This window comes from Daphnia pulex, chromosome 4 (genome assembly GCF_021134715.1).
Source record: "Daphnia pulex isolate KAP4 chromosome 4, ASM2113471v1".
Classification (NCBI taxonomy): Eukaryota; Metazoa; Arthropoda; class Branchiopoda; order Diplostraca; family Daphniidae; genus Daphnia; species Daphnia pulex.
Genome location: NC_060020.1, coordinates 4,966,899 through 4,992,060, shown reverse-complemented (window position 1 = coordinate 4,992,060; position 25,162 = coordinate 4,966,899). Strand labels below are relative to the sequence as shown.

The following is a 25,162-nucleotide window of genomic DNA, read 5'->3' as shown; positions in this document are numbered from 1 at the left end:
GTATGACATTACCCGATACGCGTTTTTGTTTTGAAAGTTGCGCGGTTCAATTCGTCTACATGTCAGTCAAGTTCAAAATCAAAACATTGAAGTCGTGAGAACTAAGAAATATACTGAAGAAAAAGTTGGAACATAAAGTTTAGAAAATAGATTCTTAAATGAAACGACTTCGTTCTCAAGTAAAATCCTGTCTTAAAACTGAAACCGTGGAAATAGAAAATTCCGAAACTTTAAGAAATCACCATCATGCTTTATTAGAGGAAGAAATAAGAAACCTGAGAGAAAAACTAATCAACTGGTACGATATTAACAAGCGAGATCTTCAATGGAGAGATTTAGCTAAGCATATAGATCCTAACATCAGAGGCTATTCAGGTACCATAATTTGCATTACCTTTTATACTAGAGCTTAAACAACATTTGAAATCCAAAATACGTTATTCCAAATACTCATTAAGATTTTCTCTTTAACGCTTTGTTACTTAGTAATTCAAAATTGTATGTAGTGATAGTACATCAATTCAGTGGTTAATTATAACATATTTGTGTCTTGCAGTTTATTATATTTGGCTATTATTGAATGATTAAATGGTTCAACGCGCAGTAAATATTTGATTTTAACGATTTTTATGTGTTATTGCCAAAACGTGCGCAGTGTTGGTCTCGGAAATCATGCTTCAGCAAACCCAAGTAGCCACAGTCAAGTCTTACTACTCAAAGTGGATTGAAAAGTGGCCAGATCTTACAGCTTTATCTAAAGCAACTTTGGAAGAAGTGAATACTCTATGGTCAGGGTTGGGTTACTATTCCAGAGGAAAGCGTCTTCATGAAGCAGCATGCAAAGTAGGAACTATTTCCGCGGAAGAATGACTTATAAATATTTAGCTTCTCTCATAGTCTATACATATATATTTTCTGTTTACCAATAGGTTGTTCACGAGATGGATGGTACAATGCCTCAGAAAGCTGAACAGTTGCAAAAACAGTTACCGGGTGTTGGACCATACACAGCTGCTGCAATTGGGTCAGTATCTCAAAAAAAAGCTTTCAAAAATCATTTTTATGGTTTACGGTATAATATCAGAGTTTCTCCTAGGTCTATAGCTTTCAACGAACGTGTGGGCTTAGTTGATGGAAATGTTATAAGGGTGATTACTATGGAACGCCATAGTGATAATGAATTAAGTGCTCGAAAATTTAGTGCTCGGTCCAATTAAGTGCTCGAAAATTTAGTGCTCGGTCCTTTTCGCCTACTAGAGGGCGGGCCTATTTTTGTTGTTTCTCCTCCCCTTGGAGGAGGAGATCGGAGATATCGATTTAAATGCAATAGTTTTAAAAAAATTGATTAACAGACAAAGTTTCCCGCGGTGTGTCACGCTGTCAGTCCTGTGGTCCGTGAGTTGTCGTGGACTTTTATTATAGAACAAGTGTTTCTCTTCTTATCGCCAATTGCTTAACTAATTTCGTTCTTTTACCAGATCGTGAGTCTATCTTTGGAAATTTTCGGAAATTTTGGTTAAATTCTGTTAAAATCTCTGAGCAGATTAGCATACCTAAAAGAATTTAACCAAAATTTCCAAAGATAGGCTCAGGATCTGGTAAAAGAACGAAATTAGTTAAGCAATTGGCGATAAGAAGAGAAACACTTGTTCAACTTACCGGAATAGAAATGATGAGCAAGAATTGCAAATGAGAAACAACACAATAAAAGTCCACGACAACTCACGGACCACAGGACTGACAGCGTGACACACCGCGGGAAACTTTGTCTGTTAATCAAATTTTTTAAAACTATTGCATTTAAATCGATATCTCCGATCTCCTCCTCCAAGGGGAGGAGAAACGACAAAAATAGGCCCGCCCTCTAGTAGGCGAAAAGGACCGAGCACTAAATTTTCGAGCACTTAATTGGACCGAGCACTAAATTTTCAAGCACTTAATTCATTATCACTATGGCGTTCCATAGATTACTAGGTAAAATTTAAATTATGTAATACTAGGTTTGGTGTGTAGACAAGTTATTGCATATGATGCGTAAAAACTTTTCTTAAATGCGCTCACTTTACTTTAAATATTTCAGGTTGTGTTCAATTGGTGCAGACACCAGTAAAAAGGCAAGTACATTAATTCCGCTTTCATCCACTTTCCATAAAAAAAAACTTTCTACGAATAAAACTGATTTTAAAAAAATACGTCTATAAACTATAAACTTTGGTTGCTTTTTTAATTACTAATAAAACTGAAAATAGGTACAATCCTACAAGACCTGAATTTATGAACATTATTTTGATTTAACCGTAATTTCAGAGTGTGGTTGATGTCATATGGAAGTTGTCTAATGAAATGGTGGATCCGGAAAGACCTGGAGATTTCAACCAAGGCATGATGGAGTTGGGGGCGACCGTATGCACTCCAAAGTCTCCTCTTTGTCAGTCTTGCCCTATTAGTTTAATGTGCCGTGCCTACAAGAGATCAAACCAAAAAGAAGCAGCAGGTCCCACAGACATCGAAGATGGTAGCACATTTGTTATATTTATTCTTTTATCCTTTTCTATTTAAGTACAACTCTTTTTTGACATTTCAGTTCCTGATTGCTTATTGTGTCTGCCGATCGACCAGCCTTGGATTGTGAAGTAAGAAAAAACAATAATCATAATTTATCTGCAACTGTTGCCCAGTAAAGCACGAATGCACGACGACCAATTTTATTATTACGTATTATTATTATTGTGTTCCAGGGATGGGGTGACCAATTATCCTCGGAAAGCCAAGAAAACAGCAGCCAAAATCGCCCGAAATATCGTCTTGATTGTTGAGCGCCCAACAAATGAATCAGATAGTAATGAGTATTTACTGTGGCAAAGACCAGTCAACGGTGAGACAGACGCTGCCATACTTCAGTAACGCGACTCGAGTGGAACAAATTGTTTTCTTTTTTATATTTCGTTGCTGTCAGGTTTACTCGCCAACCTGTGGGAGTTTCCCAGTTTTCCCTCCCATCAGTGGAGCGATGACTTGGACGAGAGCAGCGAACTGACTGCAGCGCTGGACCAATCGAAAGGACTGCTGACCGGGCGGACCATCGAACGCTGCCAGTACGTGGCAGATGTTTTCCATCAATTTTCTCACATATCCCAAACGTACGGTCTCTACCGTGTTGCGGTCAGAGCGTGTGAAAACGCCAAAGACAATGTCGTATCCTTGCCTGACCACTACCAAGGCTTCAGGTGGCTGAACGCCCGTCAGATTGCCGGAGCAGCCATCTCCACCGCTATGAAAAAAGTCTTCCGCGCCTTCACCCAGAACGTGGACGGTAGTGGCAGCAGCTCGTCGTTGAAGCGGAAAACGAAATCAAAGGAGACCGGAACCGTCTCCAAGAAACAGATGACGTTGCAGTCGTACTTCAAGAACAGTCAGACCGAATAGAAAATGACGTTGGAAAAGAACAATTCAAGTGAAGGCGTAAAATGTGTATTAAGAATAAAGGGAGTTGGGAGTTGGGCGAGGAGCGGAGAATACAATTTGAATTAATTGCTCGTGATGATCTCCTCACGAAAGATTACAACACTGCAACACATATCACAATAGCAAGTGGTGGTAGTAACCAAAAGAATCGCGATTCACACAACTAAAAATGTTTGTTGTTTTTTTCTAATTTTTTTGTTTTGTCTATTATTTGATTTTTTTTTATTCCACGGCGCGTACATATTCATCATGCACAGGGTGTGCTGTTTCGTTCTTTAATCGTCCGAGATCACGCAGATATACAAAGATTTGTTCCTTTTTTTTTTATTCTATTTTCATTTCATTTTTTTTTTTCACCATTAGAGAGATAGGGGAGGATGAATTGGGATAAGATCAAAGTTTAAAAAAAAAAAAAAGGAAAGGCAAAAATAAGGAGGTCGGCAAGACTCACGAGCGAATCTCCGGTATCGTCCCACCCATTGCCATTGATGAATGAGGAAAATTCACGATCGGATTGTTTCTGACGAAGTCGACAAGGCGTGAATCGAACCGGTGATGAAGGAGGTAGAAGAAGAAGAGAAGGACAGATGATGAATTGGTCTAGGAATTTTGCGAGTGAGCGATGACTTACAAAATAACGAAAAAAAAACAAAATGAAAAGATGTAACGCAGAGAGTGAGGAGCATTCATTCCGGTTCTCCTGAGCCGATTGGAGCGAGCCGCAAAGGAAAGGAATTTTTGAGAAGAAGAAGGCCCTGGAATCATCACCCATCAAAAAGATTTCAAGCAGTATACTGGGTTGATTTCTGATTATAATTTACGCTTTGTACAAGTCACCTCTCATCAATGATTATCTTGCACCCCTTAATCGACGATGACTTTGCTGTATTGATTATCATCACGCCTTAAAATCCCCTCATATTTAACGAGGAACGAGGCTCTTGTTATGGTAGGGACAGAAAACGGGCAATAAAAAATGAAAATATTTATGATGAGCTAATACCAACCGTTCGCGTCTACACGGATAAATGATAAAAACAGAACAATAGAGCAAAGAAAGAAGAAAGAAAAAAAAACCGTTCCCTTACTAGCCAAATGTCCAGTTACATATTTCGTCCAAGTGATATAACCATATAATATTTCTGGCCGCAACATTTTTTAAAAAGCTCTTAACGAATGAACTCGGGAGCTGGTCGCATCACACACAGCGCGGACACACAGAGGAAACATGTTGAAATGTAGAATTGCTGTACACGAATGAATAAAATTCGACTAATTCAATGCTATTCATTAAGTCGAGTCACAGAGGACCACATGCATACCTTTATAGTAAATAGTTTTTATTTCATCTTAGAAAGAAAACAAAATGGAATTTAATTCTTTTAAAAAACAAGATGAAAATAAGGGACCTCATTTTTTTTCTGTTAAATCTTTTTGAAGAACAAACTGCTTAATTGCCTCGGCGAAACATGACCCACATTTGTGGGTTTTGCCTCGTTTTCATCTACAGATACTATATTTTTTTTCTTTCTAAACTCCGTGCAGCTGGCTTGGCGCACGATGCAACCAGCCCCCAAACGGCGGTAAATAACTGTACAGTTTTTGACTCTGGAAATAATAGCGCGGATGAAAAGGAGGAGGGTTCGCCGGGAAGAAATATAATAGAATATATAAGAAAAGAAGGAGAGGCGACGGTGTCCAATCAATGCCAGTCGGACAGACTGTTGTCGGTATAGAGCATAGGCTAAGAGTAAATAAACGGGCGATCGTGCCGGTTTGTGATGTTATCCCAATCAGCAATCTGGGTTAAGTTGTTTCCAACGTACACAAACAAAAAAAAAAAGAAATGAGAGGAGGTGCGGCTCCTGATGGGCCTTGCCTTTAACGAAGACACCTACACACGCTCCATTCGCCAAAAAAACGCAAGGTCTACCAGTGGGTGGCTGGTCCTTTTTTGGGGGATATCTCAACATCTCCAGTCTGCAATTGGGACGCGTTCGAATCGACACCAGATGGGAGAGCATGTACGGCTCACTCGATCTCAATTTTCTCATCTGACACAAATGTTACATATGAAAAACGGCACTTTTCATTCAACATGGAGAAACGTCATGTTTTCTTATTTTCTGTTTTCTTTTTTTTTTTGTTGTCCTCTCACTCGGCCTTCTTCCCGGCGAAGAAAGCGTCGTCAACAAAAATTGGATATGTGGGGCGACGAGCGACCATCTATAATTTACGCTGCACAGTCACAGTGGAGCCGTCGCCCATTATCGGCCGTCAGACAAAGACTTCAGCGTCCGACGGCTCCGAGCCTTGACAGCCGGAATCGTAGGAGCCCTGGCGCTTGTGGAACACCATCAGGAGGTCGGCGTGCTTATTGTTGGCCGACGACCGTTGCTTGTTATTAGTCGACAGCTGCGGATTCTTGGTCGGCGATCGCGAATAAAAGCTCGAGTGCGGCGAGCGGGGCGTTTTGACGCCCTTGACAATCGCCTTGGCGTCGGCGCTGGACAAGGACCAGGTCGGCGATCCGCCCGAGGAGGATGAAGTCGATGATGACGACGACGACGAGGATGAAGATGACGAGTTGAACGAGCAGCGGGAAAGCTGCGAGTTGCTCCTGTTCCGTGATTTCGGTGGATAAGACACCCGTTTTCGAGTCAGCTGCGTTTGTTGTTGCGGAGCAACCGGTTTGTTGTTGTTTGATGCAGCCTGGCCGACGACGGTGATGGTTTGACGTTGCGTCACCGACTGTCCAGCTCCGATGATAACATTTTTCGGGTCCGGTTCGCTGTCATCGCCTTCCACTTCAGCGTCCTCTCCATCTGACAAGGACGTCAGCGAGGTCAGAGAGGCCAGAGAGGCACTCAGCGTCGGGGAGAGTTGACTCCGCGAGCGGTTGCTGGACAAGGTCCGAGCCCGACGCTGCAGCGACTGGCTCCGCAGTTGGTGGATCGAAGTGTTGAGCGCCAGCAGTTGACGGAACAGAGCGTCGTCTTGGTTCACCAAAGACACCTGCAACAAATTTAAATATAATTAAATGGGAGAATTTCCAACTGGATTTCATATTATTAATGGTTCGTTAAAAATCTACAACGGGCCAAACCGTTTTTTTCCCGTTTTCGGAGATGTGGTAAAAGATAAGTGAGTTTTTTGTTGACTTGACAAATCGCATAGTTTCGTTACAGGATAATATCGTGTGCATCGGAATTGTCAATTAGAGTAGATCAAAAAAAAAGAAAATATTTTTTTCATAACAATCAGTAGATGCATTATGCATACTAGTAGTATGTTCCGTGTGTGTGTGCTGCGCACTTGGCGCGCAGAGTCGACATTTTGATTGGCCTTTTTCGTGGAATTTTTATCCCCCTCAAAAAATATCACGGCGCTTGCCCGAAAGAGAAAGAGATTGTTTTGGCCTGATGCGCGGATCACGAAGGCCAGCACCGCCAGCACAACCGGAGTCGATCCGTTCCAAAGACTTGGTGGTATGTGACAAGCAGCATATTATTATTAGAATTGTTTCCATTTCTTTTTCAACAACTTTTCCATAAATGTAAGGATTTATATTCATAGAAAACACGCGCAACGGGTTTTATTCATCACGGCTCTCTCTCCCACTCAACGCATTGTTCGCTCACCTTAACTTTAAGTGTATTGTGTTTTGGAGCATTTTCCTTCCTCTACCTTGTCTAAGCTTCTTGTGTATCTGACAAACTTATGTATCCCGGTTCTTGTTTATACACAACCGCACGTCCCGCTCGCATTTGTCGGCATTCTTTTTTGTTTCCCCTTATTTTTCTTATTTTTCGGTTGACATCTTGATTGTTGGAGAAACCACCAGCCCACCCACTTGATGGTCACCATTCTTACACGTGCATTCGCTTATTTGTCGAGTGTCTCTCGTTAGATGTAGGGCTGTCGTTATAGTTATTCCAGCAGCTATCAAAAAGCCAAGTGTTTTCTCTTCGGCGTTCCGTTCGTCATCGTGCCGCTGTCGTCGAATGGTTCGCATGCCATCAGCCGGCGAGAGAAACAAAAAGAGAAACTGAGGGAAGAAACAGATTTTGGGGTGACGTCAGCCCATCAACCCCCTTATTCTCTCTCACTCTCTCTCATCGTTTGATCGCCACATGGCTCTCTCGGTCGCTATGAGAAATGCACACTCTCATCGCTGTTTTTATATGTAGTCACACACACACAGACCAAATGATGAATGTGTGTGCGTTACAGTAAAGTACTACTACGGTAGATCACCGGTCTACATTTCCGTAGCTACGAGCTACAAGAGAGAATTCACTGCTGTCACTTGATGCGCTGTGGGTCTACTTGTATATCATGGAGCAGCACTGCCGAGCTTTCTCGACAATGACAACGAGACCCGCAATCAAATGTCAGAGAAGAGAAAACAAAAGAATAGAAACAGGAAATGGATCTATACTAATGTTTGGAAGAATAAAGAAAACTAAGAAAGAAAGAAAAAGAAAAAAAGATGTCAGGGAATCCTTAGATATACACGAACGACGATTTCTGAAAGTTCAGAGGAAACAAACATTTTTTTTTTGTTGTTGGTTTACCAGGCCGGCGGTCGTACCGCTTTCACCCTGACCGTATTCGTTGGATTCGCAGCGGGTCTCCTAGCTCCGCATCGGAAGGGAGAACCTTTTTGCGCCCAGTCGAGAAATGATGACATACGAGGTGGGCAGCGGTGCGGGACATAAACGTTAAAAGTTGCCCATGGTAGTAGGCTCGAGACCCAGGAAGATGGAAAAAGATTGGCACTCGGGCCAAGTGCCAACGAGGGCCGGCGAGCTGCGCAATTTCGATCGGGTATTTCTTTCTTTTTTGGCTTGGCGGCCACCGAAGCGACCCAAATCGACTTAGGAGCACCTACTAGTGCTGAACAGCTCGATAATGCAACTATGCAAGAAAATCTAGCGTATTTAGTTTCTCTGATATTTGAGCCGTCGTGTTTTTCCAACGTGAAAAAAGCAATGTCTATACCTTACAATCCAATTATCGGCCTATAGCGGCAGCCGCTGGAAACGTTTCTAAAAACATTTTTTCTTTCTCTCTCGATCGAAAAGAGAAACAACGTGAACAAGAAAAAAAAAGAAAACATCTAAAGCCTTCCTGGTTCTTGATGATGGGACTTGTCTATTTCGTAAATCAATGATACTAGCCACTCTATTCGACGCTGGCGGTGTGAGGTCGGCAGGGATCTATTCACATTTACGAATGGCGTGTGAAGAGCTGATCATAAGGCGATGCTGGCCCTTTGCCGGCATGTAAGAATAGCGCTTGGGATAGAGAAGTAATCATTACTGACCGAAAAAGATGTGGAAGAAAAATCATGATAAAGATCGATCAGACGCTATAGCTCTCCGTGGTGGGTCAACGACTCAATGACGTGAGTCAACTGCTTGATTATAGATGAAACCAGACAACACTTCCGGGAAAGAAAAAGAACAAAACAAAAGCAATGTATACGAGTAACAGTCAAGGGCCAGCTGGGAGTGTTGTCATCGCGTCTTTTAATGTTATTCTGATTGCTTGATTTAGAATTTCAACATTGGTCGGGCGCATTACTCATTATAGACGATGGGCGATTGCGCTTTTTAAGTAAGGACATTTTACTTCGAGTTCGCTCCCCCGTCACGTTCCCGCTCCTTCGTGATGGATTGCAGGTGTGCCCCCCACAGCACTTAATTAATGGGCAAGCGGGGGGAGGGAGGAGGTTTGCTGTCAAGACTTTGATATAAAACTCTCAGAAGGTCAATTTTGATTCGCAACGCATCGCTGGCGCGCGCGCGCCCGGGCATTGCTGATGACTCTGCCTATAATTTTTCGACGGCGAATAGACACAGAAATATATAACTGTAAGTTTCTCTTTATTTTTGACTCGGTAACAACTCCTTCCGCCAACGTGGGGTGTTGTTTATATACAATGGCAGCGTAACGACTAGCGAAGAAGAATTAGAGACTATATAGAGAGAGAAGGAAAAGCGAAATCTTTTGATTTCAGGGATTTCTCTACTTGTTCTTTTTTACATGTCCTTCCGAATTGCACGAGCTTATTCATTCAAATCCAGATAATGGTCCTCCTGTCATATTCCCGACTCGTCCGTGAATTGGTAGTGAACATGCATTACCGCTAATTCTATAAAGGACGCGAGTCATTTTCACTTTTTCCTTGCCTTTTGATCGAGCGACCATAAAAGAAGAAATAAAGGTGCCTGACTCTCAGGTGGTATAGCGTACGTTGCGAAGCGATACGAGAAAGTGCATTTGTCGCGAACAAAAGGTTGTCGTCACCCTAATCTTCCCCTAAAAAAATTGGAAATAAAAGAGCAAAGAAACAAAGCAATCATTCCCTAGGATGACGACATATTATGACGGCATAGAAATCAGATATTATCTCAGTATCAGCCATTGCAGCACGCGATTGTTGAAGCGGAAAATACTCGGAAGGGTATTCACAGAAAATATCGCGAGTCATAGAAAGTTGCCTATGGCTTCTTTATTATCCTTCCTCATTCAATTTAGAATTTTTTTTTTTTTTTTTTTGTTGGGTCCCGCTTTTTATTTTTTGAAACGCCATTCATGAAACGGTACGTTATCCGTTGGGTCGCTACAGGAGACCGCGATCGGCGGCAGGGAGGACATCAATAATGACGCAAGAGAAACAAGTAATGCATCGCGCCTTTATACACACGGATATTATATAGCAACTGCTGCTGTCATTGTGTACACACAATAGATTTACAGTTGCACGAGCAGTCGAAGCGTGGTGTCAATAATCGGAGTCCTGAAATAATAAAGTCGTACCCAGTTCACTTCAATTTGACAGTGGAACGAGACGTGGCGAAATGCTTTTTCACTTCAATTTTACTTCACGGGGTGACCGAAAAAATAGGAAGTATTCAAATAAACAAGTGGGAAGAACTTGAAGTTAAAAACCGCAAGGATTCGGATGAAAGAGCGGTTGCTACTTGTGCAAATCTCAAGGGTGTGAAAACTTTCAGCGCATCGCCGATTGTCGATAACCTCCATTCACTTTTTAACGTGTTCAGCTCTCTCAAGCCGCAACACCACCCGATCGAAAATTGTAACTGGATAGATGGTTATTATTATTATTATTATTCCTTTTTTTTTCTCTCTTTTTCTTTTGTATTTTGTCCTTTCGCTGTTCAATCGACTTCCCAAGTAGAATGTGTAATAGTGGTGCACCGTTGGACGCGGCCGACGCAACTGTAGAGCTGTAACGGTAACTCGTCATCAGTGAAGTTTATTTCATTCCCAGTGGCTCGTTTTATGTGGGTTTTACACAAGAAAACCACATAGTCATATATATATATATATAGGGGGGAAGCGAAATGATGGACACGATATTTCAGCCATGTTGAAAACGTGAGTTAAGTGCGGTCAGCCGTTTTTTTTTTTTCGTATTGTAAAGTTGTTATCTTTATCCGAAGAGTAAAAGTTGGTGTAAAGTTCTATATCCACACAAGAACTGCAACAGCTGCGTTCGTTTCACGACTTTCCTTCCGCCAGTTTGGGTGGGAATTGTCAGTCAAAAATATTAAAAAAAAAATGTCGAATAAATTTAAAGGAGGGAGAAAATAAAATTTCGTTTTGAAAAAATTTGGGTTACTACTATTCTTTCGACGTGTTGTAACGTTTTGATGGACGTGCGGAACAACGGAGGCAAGTTAATTCAGAGTCGGATTAGATTTGATGCGCCTATTCTTTGATGCCTTTTTGTCGCTGTCCTTATTATAGTGTGGCGACCCAATGAGCGAAGCCACAGCGAACAGCCGTGTCCGATAATACGGGGAATATATAAGAAATCAAAATGAACAATCAGTACGAAATCCTGTTTCGAACCAACTTTCAAGTTTAGGTAACCACCAACCGAGCAGTGCGTTGACGACCCAATCTTCTTGATTTGAATGGCATTGATATCGGCCGTTAGAAAGTCGCTGAAACAAGCAGCTGGCACGGATGAATTTCGAAAGAGGAAAAAAATAAATAAAGAGGATTTGATAAAGTAAAAGAAGATTCAAATGACACGAATACAAGAAAATATGTAAATTCTGGAAATTTGGAAAAAAAAAAACTTTTCAGGTGAAAGAACCAAGTTGATAATAATGAGATAAGCTCACACGTGGTGCGACACGACAGGCACCAAATTACAAAGAAAAAAAAAAACACGAAACACCCACGTCATATCCAGGAATAAAAGGGTGGGTGAGAGGGAGAAAAAATTTGATGCGATCCAACGAAAAGTTGGATAACATTTTTAAAAAAAGGATGTTGTTCGGTGAGAACATACTATACATATACTACACACACCAGTTTGTTAGTTTGTAGCTGTTCATTAGCTTATGAATGGTTGTAAGCAGTGAAAGTCGAAAAAAGAATCGTGAGGATGGTGTTGAACAAGACAACGGAGCACCTCTTCGATTCAGCCCACCTCTATAAATTATTATCCTCTTTAATAGTTCAACGGAACTATTTCTCTTTCACCCTTTTTTTCCTTCTTCCCAACTATTTATTCAAAAGCTTCGCATCGCTTGGCTTTCCCTATCCATTTCGTCTTTTCTTAAATGTTTCCTTTCTTTGCCTCTATATACACATTCACCCAAAGATCAATTATACGTTTAGAACCATCGGGATTCAGAAAAATTCTTTGCCTTCCCCTTTTCGGAGAGAGTTTCCAACGGAGAAAGGGGTACAACAATGTTATACCGTCGTACCTGTGCCATTAAATGGATACAAGAGAGCGACCCTGAAATAAAAAAAGGGAGAGGGTGGAAGCCAGCGAGTGTTTCGTCATAATGGCGTATACATCTACCCTGTTGTTTGGACATAAATCAAAGAGGGAGTTGCACCTCTTGGGTTGGAAAAATTTAGAAACAAGTTGTGGAATCGATTATCGTTTTCTTCCTTTTTCGTCGTTCCGACAATAATCCACCCAGGAACTGGAATGAAAAGGAAAGCGAAAGTTGGTTTTGGTCGCGACCAACTCCGAATTTAGGCCTAGCGCTTCTACCGATTCCGTTTTATCAAAATATTATGCCCCGATGCTTTTCGCCGACTATTTAGTACCTAGACGTCTGGCTGTCTGTCTGTCAGTCAGTCTCGAAAATATCTTCTGACATATTTTCGAAAGTCCAACTCGCGAACAGATATAGCTTGCATTTATTACTGCTACAGTCGTCGAAATGGTGGCCAACTTTCCAACACCTAGAGGCCATTTAAAACAAAAATTATAAAGTCAAGGAGTCAAGTTGAAAGTAGATCTCGACTGCCTACAAATGCCGATCTGAAAAATAATTACTTTTATTTGTTTCTATAACCTGCACTAGGGTGCTGCTTTGTGTATATTCTCATTTAAATTTTAAGTATCATACTTCGATGTACACGAAACAAAGAGATCTGGATTTCGGTCAGTCATTGTGGCATGGCAGTTTTCGTGTTAATTGTCCGCTGTCGACTCCCCCTCGACTCAAATTAAGCCAACGTCCATATACGAATAAATGAGGCGATTCCATATTGGGGGGGTTCGATTCGAGTCTAGAAATAATACCGCAGGACACACAACAATAACTTTCACTTGAACGAGAAGAAAAAAGAACATCGTGTCGAAAATGTCCTTTACTCTTGAGAGATCTCGTCCTCTATAAAAATTGCGTATTACATACACCTTAACCCACACACACGCCTTTTTATTTCGGATTCTTTCGTCTTTGTTATTATGGTTTCGCCTTTGGCGCCTCACGCTTTTTTACAATACACACTACTGTGTGTGTATAGTTACCACACATAGGAAACCAGGAATTATGAGGGCCACTACTACTACTACATCTTTTTGCCACCGCCTTCTGCGTGAGAGATAGTCATCTTTCTCCGACCAAAAGTCCGGGGCGGGCCGGGTATCATCGTCGGAAGACGACGACGATCGGGTCCCGACCAAACTCCTCCGAAGAGAAGATACGGCGGCGGCGGCGCCGTGCGCCATCCCGGTGAAAGTTATTTACTATGCCTTCTCTTGAAAGTCGCCGTGATATTTATCGGTTAGTTACTTTTTCCTATGCCTTTATGTCGTGCATTGCGCATTTTGTTGAGATTTTTCCATAAACTTTCCCTCTTCTCTCCTATCTTCTCCCCCCTGTCGGCTCGTGACGATTCCCGGTCGTGTATACATGTACTGATTCCGTGTGATTTTATTTATGACTCTCTCTCTCTCTTTCTCCGGCGATTCAACAAGGAAAAACGGGACGCAACAAAAGCCAATAGACAGAAAGGTATTCAACGTCATGTAGTAGTGGCCGCTTCCTACGTGAACTTTGAGCGATGGGGGATATCCTTGCGTCACCTTGTCCCGGCATCCCAGAGTTTCCACCCCGTGACGACGACACTCGTTTTCCAAATAAATAAAAAAGAAAAGTGATGGCGGATACGACGTGTGGTGTGAGGACAAAAAGGGGCAATAAGGAAATTGTTTATGGTTTGACGGTATTGTACCATGTGACTACTTTCAGGTGAATTTTCGTTTGGAAAATTTGGGGGTGGGGGTTCTACATACATACGTGCAACTAACACGACTCGGAAGTTGATTACCTCGCTATCCTCTATCAATCTGCGCGGTGTTTCTTCATCCATCATCCACTTGCTAATGTACCGTATAGCTCTGTTATTCAATTTTCCAAAGAATTATTATTTTTTGCTCCCACTATATTCTTTCTCCGTTTTACTTTAGCGTGTATACCTGGTAGCTTTAAGGATGACAGAAATATTTCGTCCAAGAGTTATGACTTGCATACTAAAATTGAACGGGAAAACGTGAAATTTGACAAAGAATCTCCCCCCAAAAAAGACGCTTGAACCGTTTGGATAATTACCAAACATTCGAAAGAAAAAAAAAACATTTTTGCATACGTAATTTGAAATAAGCAAAAAACTAGTATGTGTAAGGGCGTGTGCACATAAATATTTTCGTACATGTTCATATTCAATTTTTTTTGTTTGACCCAGCACCCACGGTGGAGCTAGCCCTTTTTCTTTCTTTTGTTTCATTTTCTTAGCTTTTGATTGCTACATCAATGCCATTAGCCGAGAAAAAAAGAAAAACAACTCTGGGTCGGAATTTCCTGTTTGGCAGGATTCTACGTAACAAAGAAACTCCTCCCCGATGTTCAATCAGTTCGCTGGAAAAAACATGGAATTCGTAATAATTCTCACCGTCATCATCATACCATCTCCGAGTCCTTGCCAAGTGGCAAGGATATTCTCTGGTTTAAAAACCTTTTTTTGTTTGCTACGTTGTTTGCGTGTGGCATACACAGCAAAATATATCCATCCTTTATATTCATGATTGAAGGTTGAACACACACACTCTTGCGCAAGACATTTTGCGATAAGAAAAGATCAACATTGTCGAAAAATAATAGGCGAGCCACAACAGCTCTCTTTAAGACGTGTTAGTTTCAAAATGTACAGCCATGCGGGACTGGAAAGGGCGAGATATATATTGAACCGAGTTGAAAAAGAGACTCAGGGAGGGGGGCCTCCGATGAAGATCTAGCACTAGAGATGCTTCGTGACACTTAGCGCTCCATAGTCAAGGCGAACTGATGAATGGCTCGTGAGAGTTGTGTAGATTTGAAAGGAGAGGCGCACAAAAAATAATAACCAAAACCCTCCCGCACACACACATAACAGAGCAAAAAGGAATTAAACAAAAAAAAAAGAGATGGAAAGAACCGGTTGTTGCTTGAAGACCGGTTGTTTCCCACCAAGCGGGCACATGGAGATTTTTGTGAAGAAGAAAAAAGTTATGAGAAAAGAGAGAGAGATGCACGACGACGAGTCGTGTTATAAGAGAGCGCTAGCATGTACATAAGAACAACAGCTGAGCGTCCTTGCCCCACTCTTGGCCCCGTTCCCGTTCAACGGCGCTACTACCATCTGGGTCGTTTGCTACATCGGGGCCATTCCGTCGGGGGGTTCACGATGTGTTTACTCGGATCACGAAAACAAAAAACAAAAATCCCTTCCAGCAGCAACGTCACCTGATTTTCTTTTGGGGGGTTATTTTCTTTTTCGTTGTTGTTGTTGCATACGCATTCATCGAGTTTTGTTTGCGCAATGGCTTTTTTGTTTCGTACATTTTGATTTCGTGATGGGGGCTCCCCAAACAGGACACGAAAACGGATTGAGCCAATTGAGGAGGTGGCAAGAGACTTCCAGCTGGGCCTTACACGGCCGTTGGGGCGCTGACTGGACCGTTTACGAGTCGAGACTAGGAACTGCCGAGACATTTAAAGAGCGTCAGGTAACTCTGACAAGCAGAGGGGGGAACAGGCCGTTGCAAGTTGGCATGCACCACCTGTTGTGACGTTTTTCTTCGCGCCTTTAGCTGGCCCATTCATTCCATCAATCGCGAGAGCAGGTAGGCGGCCCTGTCGTGCTCGCCGTTCGTAAAACACGGACACGGTCGATTCTTACGGATGTGTGCCAGGGCGATTTGTCGGCCGTTTATTATTTGTTCCACCGCGCGAGGCTATTCATGCGATCAAAAGAGAAATTATTCGGGCCGATTCGATCGAGTCGTTCGTCTGTCCAGCAGCAAATGAGTCAGCCTCCACGTTAATGCTGGCGAGAGAGCCAAATTACAACCTCGAAACCATCAACCGTTTCTAACCGCCTAGCTCCAATCCTACGGTCATTTTTCTCTTTCAGACGTTTACGTGACGGCCAAGTAGAAGAAGAAGAAGAAAAAAAAACATACACACAACAAAAGCAAACTAATAAAAAGGTGGCCAAACAAAAGTCCTAAAAATCGTCCGTCATGATTTAATGGCAATCAGTGGGACATTGCGGGAGAAAGATAGTCTCTACAGCCAAAATACCCGTAGTAGCATATCTAGATCTCGAATCTCTATGTCGGTCGACGATTGGCCCATTTTTCGTCTTGTAAAAGTATTTAAGCTAGCTTTTGGGGGCTGAGATACTTTCTTGGCTCTCATCATTTTGCTGCAGAGAAGAGGCATGCTGGGTATGATTAGGACAGCCAGAGAGTCTGGTCGTTAAAAATCGGGACACGAGAGATGACTCGTTAAGTCGTTAAGCCAAAGAGAAGACCCATCCAGTTTGCAACGTAACAAAAAATAAGAAAAAATGGGGAGCGAGAAAAAAGAAGAAGAAACCGGATTGATTGCACTATTGTATGCAAGAGGAGTTTTGCGGTGAAAAAGAAAGAGAGACAGATAGATATATAGCAAAGGATATTAGATAGATAGATAGTGAGAGAGATCACCGCCTTGCCACGGTGACCCCGAACATCTAAAACCCACTCATCATGCTATACGCGAATTTGAGACTTGTGTGTGTTTGTATCCACGTTCTCTCCATTGTGTTGTCTTTTCTTTTTCTTTCTTTTTCCCGAACCCGCAAATGAAGCCGCCACCGCTGCACGTGAGCGCTTTGTTGCGGAGCGAAGAAAAGCGCAAGAAGTAAAACATCCAAAAAGGTCAAGGAAGATGGAAAAGAAAAAAAAGATGAAGAATGCTCTAGTCCTATGTATTATTATTTTGCTGTCAACGTGGCTGCTGTTTGTATTCTGGGCAATGTGTTTGTTGGTCGTCACAGCAGTTAAGCTACTAGAACTCAACGAACCCGACCATTTGTTTAATCTTTATATTCTTCGCTCGACATTTCTCCTTTGGGATGGACGGAAAGTGGAACGACGGCAGAGTTTGAATTTAAATAGTTGCATTCTCTTCCACAAAAGTCGAAGTTGTGCAAATGAAGAGATCACAAAAGAATGAAAGGGAATTGCTCGTCCGCTCGACTCACGCACGCTCCATAGCGACCAGTTGCGTCAGCGAACGTGCCCGAGCCAAATGTCTTTACCCCGCACTGAAAATGTAGAAAGATTTCACCGGATAAGTAGAAATGAAATGCGTCTAATGAGAATCCCGTGTGCAAGTGATAGTGCAGCAGATTAACATTTTTTTTTGTTTTTTTTTGCGCTACCGATGTACATGCAGGAGCCAAGGTCGTCGCGAGAGAGTGCGTGTTACTGGTTGCGAGCGTGCGCGTGACTGTCATCCGAAAATGAGGTACGCCAGCGAGCTTCACTCTCGGAATAACACCGCGCAGCAGCTTCACATTAAAAAAAGGAGAGAAAATAGTGCTGTCTATAGAAATAGATATTTAGTTTAATAATATTCCAAGGTCTGTCTCTCTCGTTTTTATGTGTTTGTTTTCGTATTTCTTATGTTTACGACTTTTAAAGGCAAATTTCTCGACTGTAGAACGGATGTTTTTAGAACACACAGATGTATTTTTGTTGTTGTTGAAAAAAGAAAAGAACAAACAACAATACACCCGGTTTACTTTTTTATTAGGGAGTCGCGACACTGACGCAATAAGCGCCGGAAAATCTTGTTCGTTTTTTTTGGCCCTTTGGAAATCAACAAGAAATGCAAATAAAGTGTAACGCCTTTTAATTTTGGTTTGTGTGTCAACGAATGAGAGAACCAATTACTTGTATGCCGTGACTGCCCCTTTTTGACTGCTTGCACTTGTCATTTTATTCTATTCTGTTCTGTACTCATTATAAATCAGAGAGAAGGGACATTAAAAAATGGGGACCCAATAAATCAGTTCTGGTTTTAATTTTTATTAGACTCCCGAAACGTCATTTCTCTTGTCAAAGGAAGACGAATAACTGGAACGGCTAAACGGGTTATCTCGGCGTTTCGGGCGGAAACTCTTTCAAGGAAGTCTTGATGGTTTATATATATTTTTGTTAAAACTAACAAAATTTCTCTTCAAACGACACGGAATAAATAAAAAGAATGACAGGCGACGATCGTCAGAACCGGTCGAATGGCTCTATTTTAGAAAAAGCCGAAACAGAAATAGTTGGGGCAAAGAGAAACAAATTGATTGTTGGGGTTTATTTTTAGAAGGGTTGAATAATTTAGTTTGGCTACAAGTTTTTTATATTACCGACGCTCGTTTAGCTACCGCTCACAGTTTTTAATATATGCAGACGTGGAATGAAGGATTTCTCCCTTATCTCAGTAGGTCATGTGAATACCCGAGATATAAAACATGTACGCACTTATTGGAATACTTTCCCGTACGACAAAGAACAACCCCGCAGACACACCACCCCGCCCTAAAAACTCGTCTATATAAGTCTGAATGAATATCTACTATCTCTCGACTCTTTAAGGGTTTTTCCTCTTTCGATTTGGTTCTCTTTTCAAATCATTGTGGTTAAAAAAGATCAAAGGCGAGCCGAACGGGTGGACCCCGTCTCCAACGAAAATATGTGACATTAAAAAAATAAACTCGAAAAAAATAAAAATGCCAGTCGGAATTCGACTTTGTCGATATGCACGAAACGAATGAATGACACAAATTTTCGAGAAAAAAAAGGAGGGTGCTGCAGATGACTAACGCATCTTCACATAATTTAACCAAAAGTCGCCCTGATTTCCAACGAGTTGCATCACTTGTTTGAGGCAAGTCTTGGCGTTGCGTGACGTTCCCCCAACACACACCAGTTTAGGACCCATCAGGCGACCTGTTCGAACGGCGTCAAAAATCAAATGAAAGTTGCCATCCTTCTTGGCTTCGTTTCCTCTTGTTGAGTATTGCCTTTTATTTCTGACCCATCTACCAGCTCAGCTACGTGGTCCTTTATTCATTTCATTCTTCGGGGGCAAGAAAACAAAGAAACAGAGAAAACGGGATGGTGACACGATTGCAAAGTCGTGGTCTCTTTCACTCGAAACGGCCGGGTAGTATAATACATGCACACATACACACACACACAAGAGTTGTATATTATAACCGTACTTTGTAGAGTCAAGAAAAAAAAAGTCAAATCATCTCGTAGACCTTTGCGTTATTGCTGCCCTGCCGTTCCCAAAACTCGACAAAACCAAGCCGGAAGTGTTGACTTCTCGCTGGTTATTTGTTAAACAACCCGAGAAAACTATTGCGCACGGTGGAATATGAATGTGCTGTCATTAAAAAAAAAAACGTTACTAGCTACACAAAAGCTAATAGACGTCGCCAGACGAGGCGGCCAGCGGAAGCTGTTGGATGTTTTTGAAAGGCGACGTGCAAAAACGACAAAAGAGAATATTTAAAAAAAAAAGAAATGAAAATTTTTTTAAATCTTTTTTTTTTTTTTTTCTGGGGAAATTGAGGACACTATAAGAGGAAACGCCAACATGGAACTCTTTTAGCATCACTTGGCGCCCTTTCGAATGATTCCGTCAGGCCGTATTACCTCCTGTTGTTCGCTGGCGTCATCGACCAAATGGCGAGGCCGTCCTCGGCGTCGCCGTCCGGCCAGCGCCATCCTGGTGCATATAGGCTATAGACTCTAAGCAAAAAGGCAATCTGAGATGGCATTTTTCTCAACAAGTTTCCACGGCACGAGAGCGACGAGGTGTGGTTCCCTGTGCCTTATGAACGGTGTTTGTTTATTTATCGCCCATTTTTTTCTTTTGGCCGTCTCCGCTTATTCGGTTTTGTTTGAGTTATTGGGAGGAGAAAGAAAAAGAATACGGGCTCAGATTTCCGTTTCGAAGCCAAGTGGGACGGTCCTTTTAAAGACGCAACTCGACACACTGCGAATACCCTGAGTCTGCCCAAGACAATTATAGCTAAGCAGATGTATTTATATACCCACAGCGCGTTTGCTTTTCCTCTTTGCATCGAATCTCTTTTCTCTTTCACGTGACGCCATTCGTATGTATTTTATTCTCTCTGCCAGAAGTTGCTGGCCTTCTCGGGTCTTTTCCTGCTGGTCGTCGTCGTCGTCTTATTTTTTTCTGTTTACCTGAGCAGCCGTGCGGAACTCGTGAGAATAAAAGAATGCCAGAGTTCTCTTTGCTTCACTTGTGATGTATACTATACACAGCAGTACTACATAATAAGGCTATACATAGGTAGAAAGAGAGAGATAAGGGTTGGTTGCCGTGTGAGTCTCGGGCGCGCACTTCTCTCCTTATATTATGGTGATTTTTTTTTTTCTTATTCAAGTCATTTGTTACTTTTCTCCCGCTCTCTTTTCAGTCTGCTGAGAAAGAAAAAATAAATAAATTTTTCTTTCTTAACAAAAAGAAGACCAACAAATGGAGTAAATAAGCGGGTTGTAAGTATGCATGTGTTGTGAGCTCGCCTGGGATCGCGAGAGCATCACCCTCTCAGTCTAACGTGTTCAGCTCTTTGGTTTCGTTTTTTTTTTTAGTTTTTCTTTACTCTTTTCCTTCCTATTCGTCTTCTTCTTGCGACCGAATACGTGGCCATCAGGCGTCCCGGACGCGTGACCAAGGTGGCCGTAGGCGCTTTCGTTTTTTCTTCCTTCTACCTAACGGAGTAACGGGATAAATTCCGGCCGAGGAAGGTTGTGCCAAGTTTAGTTTTATTATTCTCTCTTTTCTTTTTCTCTGATTATTTCTTCTTCTTCTTTTTGCTTTTGATTCTTCATTCATATTTTGTTTGTCGGGGAGGCAAAAAGATGGAATAATATATTTCTAGAATTTTCATGGATGAATCTGGAAAAAAAAAAACGTTCCGGGACGCAAACGGCATCGCACCCGGTGCGCATTCGATTGTGTAATGCGTGTAGCCACAGCGGAGGGCATCTAGTCAGACAACGCTTCATTAGGTTGTTGTTGTGTTGTTGTTTCTTTTTTATTTGGCTCCTCTCTCTTTTTTCTTCTTCTCTTCCGTTTCTTTTTTTTCTCCCATCATTAACAGCGTACGTATACACCGTACAGATTTATACACCAAGTTCGATTCTCTACGGTATACCCACGTTCATGGCAAGCAAGAGTATTGAACCGAAATGTTTTTTTTCCATCCGCTTCCACGTCCTCTTTGTCTTTCTGGACAAACCCAACCACTTTTGGCTCCTGAGATGAGGAGGAGAAAGTGTGTCCGGATGTTTTTCCGAATCTATCCCCAATGTACTAGCTATACATATACTTGTCCTATTGTTTGTTTGTTTCAAAAAAGGGAAAAGTCAATATCAACAATTTGAAAATGCCATTAATCACTTTCTTTTTAATGCTGCAATGGCGCCCATTCGAATTTGAATGCTCGAAACAAACTGACTGTTATCGCCCCTCTGTTTCCCCATCATCAACTTTTACTTGCGTTCACGATTTCCCGAGTAGAAAAAAAAGCACATAAAGTGCAGATGCAACAAACACACACACACACACAAGTAGATGACTCCTTATGGTTCCATTGTTTGACGAAGCGTGAGGTCTTTTCGTCGGACCCGATTCGACTCGGCCGATTAATCACGAACGAGAGAGACTCTCGCCCTCCCAGACCGAGAACAAAAAATAACCAGGCCCTGTGGTTCACAAGCAAACGATTTACACGATATTAACCAGTTCTCTCGACTCGTCCTTGGTTGCGTGAGGGTGTTTCTATTTTCTGTTTTTTTGTTATTTGTTTTATCTCTTTTTCGAGTCTGGATGATGAACGCTAAAACTAAAAAACAGCAGAGCGAGGGAGAAAAAAAGGCATTTGCTTACACATAAAGCATTTAAAAATATATATACGATTCCCATAAATCTGTTATTCCGGCAGAAGAACTCGCGCGGTTTTGCCATTTTCGTTCACCAGTTACAAATTTAGTTGAATAACACACACACGCGGGTTATTCACTAAACCAATTTTTTTTTTGTTTCGTTTTGATTTTTTTAATTTGTTTTTATTTGTTGGTTCCCAAAGCTGTGGTGGGGGTCAAGCCCCGCGACGAGAGAGTCAGAACACACCCAAATGGAATAGTAATAATACTAAAAGGGAAGAAAAGAAATGATCGTAAATAAAGAAACGATGCGGCGTCGCTTTAATCCGTTAGCGAGCTTTATACAGTCTGGGATGAGATAAGTTCTTATACGTAATTGCACCACGGGCTCTCTGCTGGCGAACGGCGGTACGCGATGAGGGAGACGACCTTTCTCTCGACATTGGGAATACGATCAGAATAAAAGGCAATGCAATTCACCCAAAAAAACTATCGGCAATAATGAACGTTTCTTGTTTCTTTTCCTTTTCTCATTCCTTAAATTTTCATTCTCTCGCCAGCTATTACCTAACTGGTTGCTGGATTCAACTAGTTAAATAATTATTTCGATATGTTTTATACGCGAATAAAAATTCCTGTCGTCTGTGTCTACGGCCATTTGGCCAGAAGGTAAACTCAGAATCCGCTAGCGAACAACATGGGCAAACAACATCCAACAACAACATCGCCAACAACAAGAAAAAAAGCAAGAGAAAAACGTCAAAATTCCTTACAATGCGCATTACACAACTTTGAAACATCCGCGGTGCCATGCCAGCGCTTTTCGTGGTCATCTTCCTTTTACGAGCATCGCTTCACGATGGCCCCCGCCAACAATCGACAGAGACGAACCGTGCGGTTCATAAACAACACAAAAAGAAAGATGGGGGAAAAATGCGGAAGAAAATGGGAGAAAATGAAGGAGAAAAAAAAACAAGTTAATATAAAATAGATAAAAAGGATTAGATCTGCTCGTGCAAAAAAAATACTCATCCGAGCGCCTCAACAGTTCGTTAGTTTGGGCGTCCGAACGGTTCAGTGGCGGTGTTCAACCTTCTCCTTAATCTTTACGTCCTATGTCACTGACTAATCGGTCTACCTCTTTTTCTTTTTTCGTTTAAATTACGCGCGCGCACACACAGACGAAAAATTAAATAAGGGAGGCTTCAAAAATGGCCGTAAAGGGTTTTTGTGTTTGGAAATTCCTAAGAGGCCCTATATCGATTTCGTCTTAAGAATTAGGTTTCTAGGTTTCCTCCAAACTACGAAAAACAGCGGAAGGACATGGACTTGATCCTTTTACTGGTACTAACATCCTGTGTGTGTGTGCTGTTTGGATTTGTAGTTAAAAAGGTCATTTGCACTGCAGTGGTGCCGGAGAACATTTTTGCGCTGGATCACACAATAACGGATTTATAAGGAAATGGAGGGGGGGACTTACGATTTCCATGCGCAGGTGCTCCATCTTGGCGTTGAGCCCGGGGACTGGGGATTTGACGGCCGATTCAGCGGCATCCAAAGTGGCAGCTTCCGGCGTGATCGCCGGGTTCCACGTAGTGGAGACAAAAGAGGAGGAAAGTTTCTGTTGACGCTGGTCAAAGAACCGGCAGCAGGAATGAGTCAATTCGTCGTCGACGGCCGAGTGTGGTCGAAGGGGCGACGTTGGCGGAAGAAGTGGCCGGCAATCGTCCGGAAGATGAACTTCATCCGATCCGCTATCTTCTTCTTCATCTTCTTCTTCTTCGTCGTCGTCAGCACTGGCTGCTGACTGGGCCTCAGTTTGGCTTCCGTCCCACGAGACATACTCGGACGTGTCCAAACTCAACGGCTCGCCAATCACCAATTTGATGGTGTGACAAGATGCTCCGGATGAAGTGGAAAAATCGGACGATTCCACATCGACCGGCGACGGTTGGCGGATTATTTGGTCGCCAATGCGCAAAATGGTTCGATTGCTGCCGTTAGACAAGTGAAGGTTGGAATGACTGTTGACGTAAATCGGTTCATTCTTAGTCATCCAGTTGGTATGGTGGTGATGAAACGTGGCCAGCTCTGCTGCGCTAAATGTTTGTGTTAATGGGGGCGATGGCGGTGGCGACGGTGGTGGCGACGGTGGGGGCGACGGTGGTTCTAATTCGGTTTCGGCACTTGACAAGTTGCAGTAAAAACTGCCATTCACTTTCACTAAATCCTTCCATGAATGCATGACACTGCCGTCACAACTGCTGGTCGCCATCATCTTGCATCCGATAGTGACGCACTCGGAACGAACATTTACGATCAAAAGAGTCTCGACACACACACAAGTTTATCGACACGAAATGTTAATGTTTAAACAATTTGGTTTTTCTTTGTCGTTGGACAGGCCAACGTGAAACTGTTGAATTTTTCAATCAGAAAAGTTGCATGCGGTCTATCTAGCGACCTTGCCCGCACGCTTGTCGGACTCGACTGACTCTCGATGGTTGTTGGTGGCGGGTACTCTGTGTATAAAATACCTACTGGCGGGCCTGGCGCTCTTTTCTCTCCTACCTCTTGGTTGCCAAGTCGACTTGAAAAGTCACCTCCCGCTTTGCCTCCCTTTCTCTCCTCCCGATACCGCCGGGAGCTGGGCGGAGCTATCCTTAGTGTGTTTTTTTTTTGTACTGTTAATATTATTTCATTACATGTAATTTAATTTTCTTTTGGAATTATTTCGTGATTGGATTTCTTGAGCGAGATGGGTGTTGAATGAAAGTGGGATGTGATTAGCCCTTATACAAAAGGGGTGGTACACCCCCACTGAAGGTCATATGAAATTCGTGCGACGGCCATTTTGCCTCTTTTTTCTTACCCATTCCCCATACATTTTCTAAAGCCGCCATCATGGATTTCCATCGCGCGGGTAATTTTTAAAAGAAGGGCGGGAGATAAATTGGGTCGATTTATTCGTTCTCTTCCTTTGGCAATAAAAAGGTGTACACCTAATTTGCATATTTGTACAGCGGCGGTTGTCAAATCAATATCGTTTTCGGATACAAGTCGTATAATTTACCTTTCAAGGTCTCCAAAGCAATTTTGATTAAAAAACCTAAC

At 42.2% G+C, this 25,162-nt stretch overlaps 2 protein-coding genes across 2 annotated transcripts; one reads left to right on the top strand and one right to left on the bottom strand.

Annotated features, from left to right (window-relative positions):
• Nucleotides 1-54: 54 nt before the first annotated feature.
• Nucleotides 55-5,287, top strand: LOC124193269 (adenine DNA glycosylase-like). Its single transcript, XM_046587022.1, has 9 exons — nt 55-375; nt 656-843; nt 930-1,024; nt 1,097-1,157; nt 2,079-2,114; nt 2,308-2,515; nt 2,585-2,633; nt 2,739-2,875; nt 2,957-5,287. Exons 1-9 carry the CDS (start codon nt 159-161, stop codon nt 3,424-3,426), a joined length of 1,461 nt encoding a protein of 486 aa, XP_046442978.1. The 5' UTR covers nt 55-158; the 3' UTR covers nt 3,427-5,287.
• Nucleotides 3,456-24,585, bottom strand: LOC124193268 (uncharacterized protein DDB_G0271670-like). The gene is made up of 2 exons (XM_046587020.1): nt 23,529-24,585; nt 3,456-6,480 (listed from the first exon to the last, which is right to left on the bottom strand). The coding sequence occupies exons 1-2, from the start codon at nt 24,324-24,326 to the stop codon at nt 5,743-5,745; spliced, it is 1,536 nt and encodes a 511-aa protein (XP_046442976.1). The 5' UTR covers nt 24,327-24,585; the 3' UTR covers nt 3,456-5,742.
• Nucleotides 24,586-25,162: the final 577 nt, after the last annotated feature.